Genomic DNA, 18,374 nt, shown 5'->3' with positions numbered 1-18,374 from the left:
GTGTGTGTGTGGGTCTAATATTTCCTGGTAGTCTACAGCACGGATTTCTAACTTATTTTAGTCAAAGTGCAACCTAATTTCAGCTTAAGTGGGTAAGCTCAGTAAAAACATTCTGTAATTGTTTATATTTAATCATTTAATAAGTAAATATTATTACACGTCCAAATATTCTCTTCTGGACATGAAGTAAAACTTTGAGAACTATTCAGCTCAGCCACAGGTAAGGTTTTTAAAAATTTTGCTCACATTTTTAAAAACCTTAAAAACCATTAAAAACCACATTTCTATAACTTTAAAACAAGGGGTATTACTTCGTACTTAATCATTTTTCTTATTTCCTGAGAGTAATTTATAACACTAATGATGAGCAGGTGAGGTCTTTTGAGATAAATAAGTGTGATTTCGTTGGCTGTACATGTACATTATATTTTACAGATCACACCGTAAAGTAATAAAACATTGAAAACATATTTGACACCTTTAAGAATTAAATCACTGGACTAGATCTATAAATACATTCTGTATCTTTCAGTTTCAGCACCACCACAAAAGGACCGGTGGTACATGTTATTGATTAACAGGAGTAATTAAGGTTTATTCTGCAATTTTTACACTTTGCCAAACCATCAAGTGGACCAAACGGGACCCTGTGGCGGACCGGTACGAGCCCGCAGGCCGTATGTTTGGCAGCCCTTGTCTATGGGTTTGATTGACAGCTCGGCCTGTTTCTCCTGCTGCGCGTTCACGAGACATACACAACTTTGTTCCATGGAGACTACTGTATGCGCGTGATTTAACGGGAAATCAACGTTTTCGTTTCTTTCTCATTTTTCTTTTAAGAAAACGTAATAACCGCTGAAGTCTGACCTGAAAAAAAATTCAGGGGAAGCATTTCTCTCCTTCCTTTTTAGGGTTTTAGTTGGCTGGGAAAACTAACTTCAAACAGCTAGCAGGCGAGTGGAGTTAGCTGTAGCTAAGCTAAGCGCTGCTCGGCACACAGTAGTGAAAGACAGCCAAGGGTGCTGTGCTCAAAGAAGACGGGTCATTCATGGATAGTGTGGGACCAGGCGCTTTAAAAGGCAAGTACACAAAACCGACGAGCGTCACATGAAGCTAATCGTGACTTTAGTGGAGACGTTAATTGACCTGATAAGTTTCTGTTAACGTTATTTACCTTAACGACCACCGGTACGCTGGTGTGGGGGGTTGTTATTATTGTTATTACAGTTAAATGGACCGTAATGGAGTCGCTGTGTGTGCGAACTTGTGCAGAAATGCACAAGAAAGCATGCACATAAATGGGGAAAAACCGGCTGTATTTGCTGCATTTGTGATGACAGCCTGTAGTGATTGCAAGTTAACATCCGCTTTCAGCGCACTGCTGAACGCCTTCTGTACAAAAGCTGCCACTGTTCACGTTGCTGTTGTTACTACTGTCATGCTGCCTAATTATGCTAATCGCTGTGGTTTCTCTCCACAGAGCACAATGCACGGAGAAAACCCCTCTCTCTGTAGGAACCTGTCAGCTATCTGCACCGAGAGATGATACGGCGTGATTTGGTGTAAATGTTACATCGAGGCAATAGGCCAGGCAGGAAATTGGGAGTACGGCTGAAACATACGGCTTTGTTACCCAGCAGCTCGTCAGCTTGTGTGTGTGTGTGAGAGAGAAAGGGAGCGTGTGTGTGTGCTCGAAGTGCCTATGGCGGAGTTTGAAGAGGACGGCAGCCTGCCTCCATTGAATCCCGACGATACTGCCGTGCCCAGCGACAACGCAGCTGGTAAGACGCATTGCGAAGTGTCGGTCTTGAATGGAGACTGTGGGATATCTGAAAATATGGTCGGCTCGGGATCCCTCGTCGCACCTGGCAGCCAAACCGGGGTGGACAACGCCAACACCTCTGCCGGTCTGGACACCAAATCTGAAATACCACGCAGGAGCAGCATTATCAAGGTAAACACTGAAGTTCAAGCCTCTGTGTTATACCATTCATTCTGGTGAGCCAGTGTGTTGCACATCTACGCAGGACACTGGATGTTGGAAGTTACTGTGCAGTCTCTTCTGTGTACATCTTTGGTTTTGTGCACCATGATTGCTGTGAAATTTTCACACAATATGAGCCAGTAATAGGAAGCACATCCTGTACTTTAAATATAATGTCTATAGCAGAGTGTATGTTGACTTTAGCTTGTATGTCAAGAAATTCTGGCTACTAAAGCACTTGTGCCTGAAGAGCCACGATACAGTTACCAGAAGGGAAGAAACAGACGTTTAGGTGAAGCATGTGGTTCAAAGTAATATGCTGTCTGTGCTAATTTAGGAGGGAAAACTAATGTGTGCAATAACAGAGATTAAATTGGAGAACAACAAATACTCGTAAATGAAAGCTGACTGAGGTAAAGTGGGGATGAGAGAGTGGAAGGGTAATGATAGTAGCTGGTGCTCTTAATAAAATGTTATGCACGACTAAAAATGTTTTATGTTTCCCTAGTGCTGTCTGATTATGGCAGATCAGACAGATTATTGTAATCATAGTAGTTACTCAGTGTCACTTACTGACTTTGGGAGCATCTTTCATTGCTTGAGGTTAAAAACATGTCTTTATAACAATGAACTATCTTGAACTTACTTCAACCAAACATGCCTCAGCTTGGCAGCTAGTGAATTTGGGCTTGCACCAAAGCGCTTCCAAACTTACCTGAAAATCACTAATTACTAATCCTGTTTTATTTTTCAGTACATCTGGTGGTACACAGCAACAACAACAAAAAAGTTGATAGTTAATTCACTGAACCTCATTTTCCAAAATATAAACAAATCGTTTTGCCTCAGTCTGCTGAGGCTGTCAATCAGAGAGGTCTTTTGTGTGTGACTGCTTTAACATTACGAATCATAAAACAGTCAGCTCCTCCAGTGTTGTCAGGATGCATGTCGAGCTACGCCTGACAAGAAGAACATTCCTGCATTGTTTACGTGGCTTGTTGTAATCAAAAAGTTCTGCACTTCCACTCGTAGAAAACAAAAACCATACCCGATTTGAATTTCTTCATTCTATTCTTTATAGTCGTCTACTTGCGCACCTCTGGTCCACTTCCAACTACCAGCGCTGCCACCGTTTCCAACTGGAAGGAGTTGTAGAGCAGAAAATACCAAAGCCAATCTTCTCAAGCTGTGCAAAGAGCGGCTTGAGAAGGCTGGGTTTGCATTTTCAACCACTTCTCACATTTTATCTGTAAATTCATTTGTAAAGCAACCACTGAATTGTCTGATTAGAAATGATCTGCAACTTATGCACCATAAATCAAATTCATCATGCTGAATTTCTGTGTATGATCGACATGTTTTTGAACCCCCCACCCCCGCCAAAAAAAGAGAAACGTCACTGTTTCCTTAAGGCATGTTTTTTGCCAGAAAAATCCTGCACCTATGCATCAATTTTAAGATTAGTCCTGCACACTGTTATCATAGTATTTATAATGTAGAAGGTAACACGAGAAAATGCTGCTGGGAGAGAGCCATGTGGTCAGCGAGAGTCTGCGAGCAAGACTTAACATGTTCCAGGTGCTGATTCTGAATACTAATATGGCTGCTGAAATGCACAAGTGTGCATGTTTCTGCGAGGTATGCAAATACTAAACATTTGACACATACAGAGGTCTAATCTGCTGGTTCGTAATTTGATTTTGGTTCTCAGTCTAAAGCTTTGTCTTTTGGTTTAGTCACCTCATGGGTGTAGATGTTGTGAATATTGCTTAAGGGTATCAAAGATGATGACACTTCCTCACGTTGCACATTATGTCGAAAGCCCCAAGACATTTTCTTTAGCTAATGTCAGCAGCTCTGTAATGTAAATTTCCCCACTGCTACTGTCGTTGTCACAATGTGAGTCACAAGACTGCACTGGAGATGCTGTCTAGACTGAACAAACTGCTCACTACTCTGTTCTTCACATTATTTATACTGTCTGCCTGGTAAACGTTAACCTAGCAGAGACTCAAAATGGCTCCCAAAAGATCTCAGAAATGTGTGCCTTTTTAATTAAAATGCGTGTTTACGTTTGGCTTCTAGAGGTCAGTAAATTAGCTGTTAGACCAGGGATTTTATTTCCTCAGGGGCCTGCCAGATTTAAAATGCATGAGCCATGTGAGGAATTTATTCAGAGGCACCTATCAGAGAGCAGCGTGCTTTTGAGTGAAGTCTGTGTCCTAATTGTGCATTAACACAAAATGAGCACCCAGTTTTCGATCTGTGATGTTATACCTGAGGAAAGTTCCTCTGCTCTGGATGCAGGGCAGGGATCAGGTGCTCACATTTTTGCCAACAGGATCAGCAAGGAGGCAAATTCTTGGAAAATTGCAGCTGCTGAGCTTTGATGTTACCTGATGATTGACGGGGATAATATCGACATCAATCAATGGTGCAAAATTCCAAGTAATCTCTCACTATGCAAGAGTCCGTCTTAGTTCCCGAGAGATCTGAAGGCACGTGTTAAGAAATGCCCTGAATTCAGACACGTTTATTTAAATGTAATAGATATGAAAAGATTTCTGACTTTTTCTCTAAGATATTTTTGATTGAACTGAGAACATTTTGTCCAAGGAGAGGCAGAGATCGATGCTCTTCATGCAACTGTCCAATTATAGTTAACTGGTCCAGCGATTTCCACATGATGGTGCAGTGCCAGGCTATCCATGCAGATGAGAAATCCTTCTTAAATGCTCAATGACCTAAATTCAATAACCGCCATATCAGATTGTATAACAGTAGCCTTCATGACAAAGCATAATGAAATATGTGAAATGTACCTCAGGTAGTTTGAAATGGTTTTGTGGCATTTCCTTCGCAACACAGTACGCAGATGGATAAATATCTAGTGAATCACAGCAGAGACAACTTACGACAAGTTGGAGACAAAACATATGTTACGGTAGGCCGCCATTAGGAGAAGTCAGTTGGGTAAAAAGATTTGTGTTCATACAGGAAGTGAAAATATTAATCAGCAATGGGTTAAAAAAAATTAAGAGAAAACCCCCACTAACAATAAAGCTAACTAAAGTGGAATTTATCTTCCAAATTTCCCCTTTTTAAAGCTGAAATTATTTAAAAAAACAAAAACAATTTAAGTTGCATACGTAAATGTGTCTGTGAATGGAAAATAAAACTGCAACATGCTAATCATTCACTGTTCCACTTGCGTGATGACTAAACTCTCTCTGAATATCCTGAGGAATACATCCAGTAAATCAAGAATGCAGCAAGCTGTGCCCTTGACTACAAGGAAATCCTTTCTTGCAGGTATTTGTTTTTGTTCCTGATAGGTATGACTGATCAAGTAATGCACTGAGATGTTGGTGGCGAAGGAGTAGGCCAGCGTTTACGAGACGGCTTGTTTCACACAATCACTTCTTGTTAAACTCTTTCTCTGAAGCGATGGGAGGATGTGGTTGGAACATCACCCACCATGGTGTCATAGTAACAGCTTGTAGTACCTCTGTGCTTAACAACTTGACTTCTAGAAAGGTTTCAGTGTCACATAATTAGTGTGGGTGTGTATACATGTGTGTGGTTAAGAGTTACAAGCCAGTGCACATTTAAAGCTGCATGGTTGGGGCCGTTCTTCCTAAATTACATACTGAGTCAAGCCAAAGTCCTTGGGTGACAAAATTACACCATTTGTTGAGCTTTTAATTTGGTGGTTGCTGAATAATGCTATACTCCACCCCAAATCTATGCTCAGACTGTCGCTCATCATCCCAGTGACAGAAAACTTTCATGTGCCAGGACCTCTATGGCAGCGGTCCCCAACCTTTTTTGCGCCACGGACCGGTTTATGCCCGACATTATTTTCACGGACTGGCCTTTAAGGTGTCGCGGATAAATACAACAAAATAAAACTAGTACCGGTACCGAAAAAAAGAAGATTTATTCATAACACATGTGAAAAGACCCAGGAAAACCGAGTTAACGATAAAAACGATAACAAAATAACGCTGAAAACCGATAAAAACCCTGAAAACCATACATTTCACACCTGAGCCTCAACTCTCGCGGCCCGGTACCAAACGACTCACGGACCGGTACCGGTCCGAGGCCCGGGGGTTGGGGACCGCTGCTCTAGAGAACCGGAGAGGGTTTGTGGAACCCTCGGAAGGTCTGTGATGGATTCGTTGACTAGACCAGGAGTCGGCAACCTTTAAGTTTATTGGACTAACAAAATTCCGTGTGGAGCCACAAAATATGTCTGAACCTTGTAATAAAAATAGAATGTTACCAAACCTGACTACTGTTCAGTGGGCTGTTTATGATTGTTGGTACCTCAACTTAGCATTGTCATTTTTATAGTTTTGTTCATTTAACTTTTTGCCTGTAGATGAATTGGGGGTTGCAGGCTGGCAGAGTTGTATGTGGGTTCAGAGTTACGAGTTCACAAGCTCTGAACTAAATTTTTCAACTCTGATACCATTAGTTAAACTGATCTTGCCTGTTTTTCATAATGCCAGTTAACATCTGCGTCTCAGATGTTATCCAGCTCCCTGTTACTAATCAGGGCTGCAGCATCCCTTACACTGTGATGAGAAGTTGCAAACAGTTCAGGTAAAAAGTAAGACGGATGACAGTCCTGCTAATGGTGCAGTTTTGCAGTGTGTTGCTCTAGAAAGACAGTAGTCATGTTTAAAATGATTGTTTTTTTTCTTCTTTTTTTTTTTTAAATGGATAAAAGTTAAGACGTATGAAGCTAGATGGTAGGACCTTATTTTACATAATGTTGACAAAAGCTGATGCATCAATGAATTTATTGGTTAATCTGAACTAACACATTTTGTCATCAAAGTCAGAGAGTAGCACAAACTAACCCATTGAGGAACCTATAGATAAACATGTCTCATTTTTAGCAAAGTAAATTCCTGTTTTTTCCAGTGGAGCCTCATGCTGATGCAGGGAAAATATTCTACATATATTGTATACTTAAACTATATTATTTATTTCTTGTAGACCGCTTAAATTGGTTTTGCTGCCGTCCATGTCAACGCTCGATCATGCCTTCAGTTTCTGTGCAGGTCGGTGCTTCTTTCTGCTTGGGGCTGGCTTTCTACCTGGTAAGATCAGTGGATCTGTGCCTCACACAGCCCCAGAGTGGAAGGAAGAAAAAACTATCACAGACTGAAACGAGGTAGTTTACCCAGTCAAGGGTAAACTACCATTGTTCTACCACAAGTCTGTTCTAATACAGTTGTTAAAAATGGCAGCAATTGTTTAATAAAGAAACCAACTGTTTAAATATTATCTAGATATTTACCAGAGTTTTGTTTGTGACATTTCGCATAGTTGCTTTTGTTGAAAATACTGAAACATAAAATGTCAATATGAATTTGGTCTGTAAAGCCTAGCCGTAGCTGAACGCAATGGAAAAACATGAAAAGTCACTCGTGCAGTGGAAAATAATGCAGCAGGAGAGATTAGAGTTATTTTTAGGTTATAGGTTTTCTTAATAATTGGAAACAGTTTTTACTGTTATGATTTCATTGTCCGGTGGCCACATCCTCTTTATGAAAGATGAAGTTTCTTTTTATAGTGATGTTTCAAACCCTCTGAAGGTTTGAAGGGATTTGAGAAAAGAAACACTTTCAGATAAAATGTACTTACTTGTAGCTACATGTAATACTTGTAGTTATGTGTCTTTGTGCTATAAAAAACCTAAATAACTTGGAAAATGAAGCCAGTGAACCTTTTTTTTAAAGGTTAAAAATCCAGTAATCTGTAGCTGTCCTGGTTTACATATTGAAGTGGACGCAGTGACGTGGTGGTAGGTTTCATCTTTAAACGATTGCGACATAAAATCCACAATAGTGGTTTATATATAACAAAGAGTGAGGAGACCCTCAATGACACCAAAACAAAATGTTTGAGGGCATTTCATCTGCATTTTTTCCCCCTTTTTATTGGGCTTGAGTGCTGTAAAAACATTTAGGCACTGGTTCTTGTGATTGTAGTGAAAACACTCTGTATACCTGGTTTGGAAGGTTGTGTCTTCACAGATGTATGCGCACATTCAGTAACAACTCTTCTTTGACAGCTTGAAATTTAAAACAAAAAGTTTATTTCTGCTGCTCCCAGTTTATCTACTGGGATATGGCTACTACTTTGACCAGTCCATTTTCTTTTTTTTTTCTTTTCTTTTTTAAGCATTCACCTGTGAAGCTTTTGGGTGGCAGTGCATCTCGTAGCTACACTTTTCTTACCCCTATGTCCCACCTCAGATCCTTTCGATTAAGTTGAATCACTCCATTACTTTGCTTTATAAACAACAGTTTTTTTCACAGCTCTGGTATGAGAAGAACACAAACTGTGATGTCCTTCTGTTAAAAGGGAAAACAATATGGCATTAATTATGGCGGACCAGCCGTGCTGTGAGTCCAAACAAGTTACGTCATGGTGATCTTCATCATTGTATCAGATTGCTGACTTAGTTTCAGTGGCAACTCATACAGCGGTGCTTTTCCATTTTTAAAGATCTACATTTACACAAACACTTTACATTACGTCGATGCAGAACACTGAATGTTTTCTAGCAGTGGTTGGGTGTGTAAAAGCAGACTGTTTGGAGAGAGTTTCCTCCTTATAGTGATGAGCACAGACTGTATATAAAAGATGAATGTAGCCACTGTGATGTCACCCATCAGTTTTGGTCTCTGCCATGTTGGTTTTTGGAGGCAAAAGGTAACATATTTGACCATGAGCTCAACATAATAGCTAAGGTTAGGTACCATAAAGCAGCAGTCCCCGAGCCCCAGGCCACGAGTCGCTTGGTATCGGGCGAGAGTTGAAGGTCAGGTGTGAAATGTATGGTTTTCAGGGTTTTTATCGTTTTTTTTTTTTTTTAATCGTTTTTATCGTTAACTCTGTTTCCCTGGGTCTTTTCCCGTGTGTTATGAATAAATCTTCTTTTTTGGGTACCAGTACTGGTTTTATTTTGTTGTATTTATCCGCAACACCTTAAAGGCATAAACCGGTCCGTAGCACAAAAAAGGTTGGGGACCGCTAGCATAAAGATAAGAGATAAGATAAGATAAAACTTTATTAATCCCTCGGGTGGGTTCCTCTGGGAAATTCGGTTTCCAAAAGCACAGCACCGACAGAAGTTACAGTTACAGAATACACACACACACACACACACACACATACATACATATATATATATATATATATATATATATATATATATATATATATATATATATATATATATATATATATATATATATATATATATATATAATATATATATATATATATATATATATAAATACAGAGACATATATAAATAAAATATACGAAGGGGATAAATAGAATAAATAGGAATAAAATAAAAATACAAGTGAAGTGTACAGATGTAATGCACACACATAAATATCAGGTAATTAGTATTAAGTACCAGACTATTAAAATACTAGAATTTCACTTCACAAAACTGAAACACAACTTGTTGGATAATACTGGTGTTATCACACGCTATTTAACAAATAATACTAGCACTCTCTTGCTGTTTCTTCTCAGCTCCTGGTATGCAATGCACATGCTACATTATGCACACCTTTTAAGATTTCAAGATCAGGTTTTATACAACTTGAAGACTGAGGCATCATTCAATGTCAGTCTTAGCTGGTAAATTCTCTGAATACTTGGCTTGTAGTGTTGTGAAAGTATTTCCTTGAGTCGAATATCGATAGATATAGATTAAGGATGCTCTTATTATACCTGCTGTAACATACTGCAGTCATCAGTGTTTACCATGTTTATTAATAGCTTTTGAGCACTGGGGCCCGTTCTTCGTACCTCGCTAAGTAGGTTAGCCGGATTAGATTGTTGACGATTTCGCGTGATCCTGGATCAGTCGGTTCCCCGAAGCTCATCCGGGACTTGCTGTCATAGCAACAGAGCCGTAAGCGTAAACCTGCTCGGGAGCAGGTTTACTTTATGTAAACAGGATTAGATCGCGGCCACGCAGGTATGTCCGCTTCATTTATACGAAAGCAACAGCGATATTTTTCCACTGTTTCACCATAAATAAATATTATCAATGTAACTAAAGATAATGCAGCACTTGATCCTTTTATTGATGTCACACAGATACATACAGGTCATTTCCTAAAAAAGGGAAATGAACTATTAACATTCTATTACATGTATGTGATTATTACAGATTTAATTCATATTTCAGAGTAGCAATTGTAAATTACTTCGTGTAATCAAGATGAGAGACCACGGCTATAAAAGCGAAGGTGGATTTGGGAAGCCTGTCGCAGCCATGTCCTGTCCGTATACGCGACCAACCCATTGCGGAAGGTGCAAGATTGATAAGGAGAGTCCTCAGAATTCAGCGTATATTGCGGGATAGACAGGATCCTTTAGCTCAGCGCGACAGTGTGCTCATAGAGAGATATCGATTTTCCCGTGAGGGTATTATTTACTTAACCAACTTGTTGACGAGGGGGTGCAGGACCACCACCTGTCTTTTTTTCCTCTGCCCTTTTCTTGGTTGCTGTTATGAACAAACTAACAGAGTATTACAGGCCAGTATTACCTTGCCAAGAGACGCAAAGCAATCTAAGAGATAAATATTACCATTCTGTAGAATACTCCTGTATTCCACTTTTACTTGTTCCCATGTTCTTGTGGGTCCTGTTGTGGCTCTAATGTGAAAGGGGATATAATATAACATATTATAATATAATATAATGCCATATGATATTGGACAATATAGTGTCATATGATAGATCTACCCTACCGCCTACTGGTGTTGGCCAGAGGGGCCGATGGCGCGATATGGCAGCCTGGCTACAACCGTAGCTGCCTCCACCAGTGTGTGAATGTGGGAGTGAATGAATAGTGGTATCGTAAAGCGCTTTGGGTGCCTTGGAAAGCGCTATATAAATCCAATCCATTATTATTATTATTATTATTAAATTACCTACGAGTTTGATTTGTCAGCAACTTTCTGCCAGCCCTCTCTCCTTGCTTTTGCAGCCTTTGCAGTGTTCTCTTGCGTTTTAATTAAACTCTGAAACTCCTGTAATCCCTCACTCATGAGTTCTTGCTCTGCTGCCGGAAAATACCGAGCACGCCCCTTCGACATTTTCGCCGACCAATCAGCGGGTTGCCGATCAATGTTTCTACTATCGATGCGTAGCCCCTTTTACGACACCCAGTGATGTCACATTCCTGCGTCCAGCTGTAGTAATCGTCAACAGCAGGTATGTTCGGGGAACCGGATTAGCGAGCTCACGGTTAGCGCGATGATTTGATCTTGGATGTGTCATTTGATCTTGGATGTAGTAAGCGACGTACGAAGAACGGGCCCCTGGTGTTTCCCTTCTACACTCTAATTAACTGTGCTATATAATTACTGTTGAATGCACAGCCATACATTCTTCCATGTGAGTACTCACACTGGAATGTGTAAGTGTACAGTCACTGCTTGTCCTATTTTAAACGCCCAGAGAGAAATAAGTATGAAAATTAATTAGGGAAATGCAGTGTGAAAAAGAGTCTCAACAAACTTACTAGTCCCCGAGCAAAATACCAACTGATATAATCCTTAAATTCTGTAGTTTAGAAAAAAAAGAAAGACAAAAGGTCTGAAGTCTTGTTTAGGGCATGATTGAGTAAAGCGGGTGGCGAAACGCTTTCCTTTTTAAATATGATGTTGCAAGTGGTGGTGTTATTGCTGTTGCATTGTCACTTTAATTATGCATGCTACTATGTACTACTGAAATGTTACGACAGACGGGCCCATCATCATTTAGCCTGAATCTGCCAAGAAGAGATTTTTCTCAAATGGAGTCTGAATTTATTCTTCTTCTTCAAAAAGTTACTTGAATAATGTGGTGTGCGTGCTGGAGTCTTATCCATTTGTCTGAACTAGTGCCGCTGGCAGCTGATTGTATAATTTATTGATGGTTTTTTGACAGCTGTCCTTGATGTCCTGCTGTGCGTCACACATCTAGCCGTTGTGTTTACGTATGCAAGGCAACTTGCAGAAGCACTAACCGGAATCACTGCCTATTAATTTACCAGGTCGGGTGTCACTGATTTGCACAAATGCTGTTTGCTTCACCAAGTTATTTCAGGGGTAGCTCAAAAAACTTGGCATCAAATACATTTCTACCACATTAACGGCAGAAGTCCTTCTATGCCCTTGTAATGGATGGCATTAATTTTATACTTTAATATGCAGTCAAGCATATTTTTCACAAACACATTTACACAGGATGATAGGTAGTCCTGTGAAAATTAAGTACACCCCATGGCTCAGTAGCTTGTATAACCACGTTTGGCAGAACTAAACTGAAGTTTTGTGGACATTTGTTAATGCACAGCTCTCTTCATTTCAGTTGAGATGAGGTCTGGACTTGGCTCACATGCAACCTAAAGGCAAGCTAAGCTGTGCTGCTATGTTCTTTTTAGAGAGAAATACTTTCTCCTGGCAAAGGAGCCATATTTTCTGTCAGTCTTTTTCTAACTGTAACTGTTATTAACCTTAACATTTTACATGCATGCATGTGGCCTGTAGAGGCCCGAAGAGCTCTTGAGTTTGAACGTTCTGACCTTGAGGTGAATTTGCTCTGAGGTCTTCTTCTAGGAAGATTTTGGCAGCGTGTTAAAACACACCAGAATGCCCCAGACCAACAAACTGCCAAAACCCCTGGTCACTCTTGCTGTTGACTGATTGTATTTGATTAGCTGCACCTGGCTGCTACTTGGCTTCTTAATTTCTATGGAAGCGTAAGACGGCGCTTTTCATTAAAAAACAAAACAAAAAAAACACTTGCTATCTGAATTAACAGGAAATCTTAAAATCCTAAAAGAGCTTATGTTGACTTTAAAGCTTGATTTCATTGTTAATGATGGCTCACATGATTTTTTTTTTTTTTTGTAAATGTAGTTTTCTCTTGAAATATTGGGATATACTTGTGCCTTTGTCTCTTGAGTCAACATCATTGGACACCACGTAGACTCTGTGGATGAATTTTGAGTGAATTACCCCTAAGTGTATTAAGGGTTTGCTCTTTATTGCTTATGAAATCAAGGTTTCAGGGCATTAGAGGCTTTCTGGGATTTTAACATGTCTTGTTCATTCAGAAAAAATGGAGTAATAAAATTTGAGTTTTGGAATTTTTGAGATAATTGTTTCATTAATTCAGGAAAACAAGGCTGCTTTTGTCAAGTGAAAGCACTGTCTCTGTAATATATTAATTTAATTTCAAATGATTCAATAATGAAAAAAATCCTCAGATAAATTGATTATGAATACCGTTTTTGCAGCACTGCTATAGACTTCATGCTTTATTTTCTGTTGTCCCATTAGTTCTTTTAACGTGGATCGCTTTGGGTAACTGTAACTTCTACACAGTAAATATTTAATACTCACATAAAAATAAACTGTGAGAAGATATTAATGTGTATATTATCTCCAGCTCTGTTTACACTGAGTCTTCTGTTATTGTAATTAGATCACATTTAGTGTTTATGTTGACTTTATAAACTGGGAAGCTTTGTGTGATTAAAATCACAAACTAATATCCTGACTGCAGGGACCTTTAACAGCTGTTCTCTGGGAGTGTTTATCAATAACATTGTTCTTGAGTTCTGATCACTTTCACTTTGAGTTATGTTACTGATGTTAGTATGACAATAACATTAATAGAAAAGTAGTGCATTAATATGTTGGATTGATTCTGCATATTAACCTTTTGTAGTCCTTTTAGAAATGAAACAAAGTTAGTCAGGTCTCTGTTTTTCTCAGTGCCTTCTGTTCAGCCTTAAGAGAGTCCACGGATGAATCAGTTCAGCTGTTGTGATGGTAATACGACTCCTGAAGGTGGAAATATGATGCAGTCTCCAGCTAACGGATGGTGTCAATTTTGCTTGCATCGCGCTGCCTCATCATGGACGCCTTATCAGATGCTGAGAATGTGCCACTGCTTTTCAGTCTTTTTTTTTTTTTATACTGAACTCTGACATGACAGTTTTGCTTCATATTGCCTGGTGGAGTTCTTACCAAAATGTGAAATGCAGTGTTGACCTGCCATCAATAATGCGAGAATTTCTCGATGTTTCACAGTTTTACAGTCTACTTGGAGCTGTAACATTGCAAGACTTGTCTATAAGTGGTGTAAAGAGCCAAACAAAATTGCCAGTTTTTCAATCTAAAATCATAGTTAATCCCAGGCTTCACTGCACGTCTTTGCCCTGCTTTGCTTCGCCACATTTCCTGCTTCCTCTTCTGCTTGACCATCTCAGATTTGCCACAAAATGTATGGTCAAAAGTTTGGATATATAATGATATGTTGATAATGATAATATGGATAATTAATAATGATTGCTGTGAATTTTAGCTTCATATATCAAATACTTTTAAAGATTTATTTATTCATTTTTTTTAAACGACCTGTCAACCCACTTCCAACATTTTTGTCGAGCTAGTTTTACTTGCTGCTATGCTGGACCTGACATGCAGTTCTGCAGTTGTGAATGGTTGTGTTGAAGTTATTCTACAGCTGGAGGAACTGACTGGAGAGTTCCTCACAGAGTATATAATGATATATTTATGGAGCCTCGTGTGGAGCTTCTTGTGAATTTTTTCCCCTACAGCCAATACTATCACAGATAAAATTGCAGTGAACCCTCTGAAGGCTTACCTACCCAAACCTGACATATCCTGCAGAAAAGTCTAACTTTACGTTGTTTTTTATATTTGTCGGTTAAAATGTGTTTGTTTGTTTTTTCTTTTTGTCTTTTTCCCCAATTGCCAAGACTTCGGAGAACAAACAAACGGGTTGTCTGTGGTACTTAAAACAAAAAGGGGTACCGAGAAGGTCTGACATCCAACTTTGGCACCTAAAGGTTCAACGCAAATGCACTCATTTGCTCGCTAACTTTGTCTTACCTGCAATAAAATTTGCAGCAGATTAACTGAGTATTCTAGCAGACTTGTTGGTCTCCATGTACAATGTTTTCCCTGCATAGAAAAATATATGGTGCCTTCCAAAAAGGCCAAGTAATGACGGAGAAAAATCAACTGCATGGTCGACTGAACAGTTAGTTAGTTACTTACAGTTAGTACAGTTAGTTACTAGTTCAGTTGTTCTTGGATGCCGTCTTAGCTTTTTAAAACAAACATCATGGACACTACTTGGCTAACAACTTGTCATTTCCAAGCTGTTGTCCAGTGAGCATTGCCTTCTCCTTTCTGACTATAGTGGGGACCTTAATTGACAAAATGAATTTTATGTTGTATAGAGTGAGACTTCAAACTTGTTATTGAGGCAACAAATGCGATTGGAAAATATTTAATTAATCAATTAATTTAATTTAGGGTGTCTTTTTTTCCCCAGTGTCTTCCTCGTGTGTCCTGTTCATCTAATCCACACTTAACCCATCCAGGAATCCAAAGGTCATAAACAAACAAAAACTAAATGTGATATTTATAAAGCAGCTATTCTATAGATGGTCACTGATATATGTTTTTAGAGCATTAATAACTAGGGATGGGTATCGTTTAGGTTTTATCCGATACCAGTACCAAACTGGTACTTTTGAAACTGTGCCGGTGCTTAAACGGTGCTCGAACCGGTGCTCGAACCGGTGCTTAAAGAATGGAGAACACAAAATTGGTCCAAAAACCTCTCATGTTCAGCTGTTTTTTTTTTTGTAAAAAGACAACAATGTTAGCCTTTTCTGCAGCTATAGGGGATTTATGGCATCACGCTTGGCTGGAAGCAGTGCTTAAACAATGGAAAAAACATAAACTTTGTCCAAAAACCTCTCATGTTTAGCTGTTTTCCACTTCCTCTTTGGTCATTTTAGCCTTTTTGGCCAGGGTGAAGGGAGTATCTGCCATCAAACAAGAAGACAGCCGCATGTAACTACGACGGTGTTTGCTAGTTCACCTTGCATGCATTAATTTAATAACATGGTTAGCCTACTCAACGTAAATTATACACGAACAACATTAAGCTACTGACCCAGAGAAGAACGGCTGCTGCTGCCGTCATCATCTGTCATCATTTCTGCTACACTGGCAGGGCTAGGGGCCAGGACTCTACTTTTCGGGTTTTTGGGGGATGTTGCTAACTCCGGGTCCGATAACAGGCACCACACCCGCAGTAGATGTTCTTGATGTGAGGTCTCACAGCAAGCTATCAAATACGGTGCATTTCTCGGCTTTTAACAAAATGCTATACGTCGCCAGGTGTTTCATCAGATTCGAGGTGTTACCTCCTTTGCACAGTATCACCTTAAAGCACTTGTTGCAGGCTGCTGAGTTTGCATCTTTTGCTGTGAAGTACAGCCAGAATTTGACCGCTTCGCCTTGGGCGTTTTTAATCTGTAGCTCTGCTCTAAAAGAACATATGTACCTGGGCCCGCCTACTATCCTCGGAAAGGTAAAATGATTGGCTAGAATCCAAAGTGTATGACATCTTAGGGAAAAAAGCACCGAAATAAAGCACCGAAATGTGCGCTGCTTTTTGGTCTGGTTACTACCGTTTATGTCAGATGGCACCGGATACCGGTACCCATCCCTATTAATAACAGGGCTAGACTAGAGCTTTTTTTATAATATACTCTGGAATCATTATTTTAGTTGCAATCTGCCTATTGCAGTCAGAGGTTCAGGTTTCTTTTTGTGGCAATGAAAAATGTGTGTCAGTAAAGAAAATCAGTGTGGGCATCTCTTAACAGTTTAGGTTTTGCTTTGGAGTATTTGTCAAACCACCAGACTGGTTGTAGAAAAGATAATATGTGGGCATGTGGGCTGTTCTTCTGTCTTTATGTTACGTATGTGGGAGTGGTTTGATGTTATTGCTGCCTAATGTCTGAGGTGACCGACTGATGACTGTTTGTTTATTGGTCTCTGAATAAGACCCACTGAATTTGCAGGCAAATTAGCTTAACGTGGGAGAATATAGCATTGATCTGGTGTAAGCAGAGCCTTTTAACTGCTCTTCCAGTGAGATTGTTGTGCTTAAAGTAAGCGCAACAGTCCTAATCAGCTACTTGAATTAATTCAGTCAGATGTATAAAGTGACTCAGGGAAAACTGCAGAAAACACATGCATAAATGTTATGCATAGAACATTTTATATTAACCATAAATGAGACAATAACACAATACATTAAATGAATACAGAACATGAATGTCAGATGGCACCCTGACAATGAAAATTTAAAGCAGGTGTTTGAGCAACGTATGAATTCTTTTTTTTACTAGAAACAACTGCAATAAAATGGTAATAAATTCAGAATCATGTTGGAATGAAGGAAGCAACTGAACTTTCTAAAATTCACTAAGTCAGCAGACCGCATGTGGTGTTTATGTGTGCGTTCTTTGGAGTGGTTGCTGAGTCAGACAAAGTAAGGAGATGGGGAAGGAGCAGTTTGAGATGGGATCAGAGATTATTTATTTAACAAAGTAGAATCTCAGAAAGCAATATGTTATAACCCAAGATTTTACTCGTGAGGTCTAATGAGGTAGTCATACTTCTGCATCAAATCTACACTGTGAGTGAGCCATAACCACAAGCCCGACATCTGCAACTGCACACTACATCGATGCAACCTGCAGTGACTGTACCTTCAGGTACCTTTGTTTCCTCCTATGCATTTATGGCTACTTCTTCTTGCCACCATTTTTCATATTGACTGGAAGCAACTGAGATCTTGAAGCTTAGGTGATTGCATTGTAACAGTATCACATTTTTACATTTATAAACATTGTGAATTTGAAATGTAAATTAAAGAAACTTATGATTTTGCAATAAACAATACAGTGTAAAGGAGTAGCAAATGGCCCAGTCTTTATATTTGCCAAATAGAGGAGATCTGGAGGAAGGGTGAAAGGTCCACTTCTATGAAGGAATGTTTCTGAGCATGTGTCACTCCCACGCTCAGCTCCAGTTTATTTTTCCATCACTGGTCCTGTTGACTGTTTTACCAGAATTATTTTAGATCCTAGATTGTCAAATATGATAAACATGAGGTGTAAAGCTCTGTATTGAGTTTCCTTTGTGGCGTAAAGGGTGTTTGGAGGTGAAATTCTTTTCAAGGCAAGAGACATAACTTCTCTGCGGAAATCTGGAGAAGCCTCAAAGATGAAACCCTGAGTCATTATTTCCTTATGAGAATTAACCCGGCCTTCTCTTCCCTCCATAGGGTACTGATTGCCCTTTTGACTGTAAGCCATTATGTTGTTAACTCTCTGAAAGGAGGTCCAAATTCTAGTGAATTCCAGTTTACCACTGTAGAAAGGAAAAGAAATGCTGTGTTGTGGAAAGGGGGTCTTTGACCCTTTTTATTCGGAGTAGCATGAAAGG

At 39.4% G+C, this 18,374-nt stretch overlaps 1 protein-coding gene across 1 annotated transcript in view; it reads left to right on the top strand.

Annotated features, from left to right (window-relative positions):
• Window positions 1-733: 733 nt before the first annotated feature.
• Window positions 734-18,374, top strand: part of plcl2 (phospholipase C like 2) — a 45,078-nt gene continuing 27,437 nt past the window's right edge. The window contains exons 1-2 of the mRNA XM_086312337.1: window positions 734-1,079; window positions 1,481-1,954. Coding sequence (XP_086168463.1) covers window positions 1,703-1,954 — 252 coding nt within the window. The 5' untranslated portion in view covers window positions 734-1,079; window positions 1,481-1,702. The remainder of the gene's footprint in view (window positions 1,080-1,480; window positions 1,955-18,374) is intronic.

This window comes from Aulonocara sp. 'chitande type north' Nkhata Bay, linkage group LG11, assembly GCF_057382095.1.
Source record: "Aulonocara sp. 'chitande type north' Nkhata Bay isolate Kocher_YH1m ecotype deep benthic linkage group LG11, A_spYH_male_GT1.1, whole genome shotgun sequence".
NCBI classification, from domain to species: domain Eukaryota; kingdom Metazoa; phylum Chordata; class Actinopteri; order Cichliformes; family Cichlidae; genus Aulonocara; species Aulonocara sp. 'chitande type north' Nkhata Bay.
This window is presented reverse-complemented; position numbering and strand designations above follow the sequence as displayed.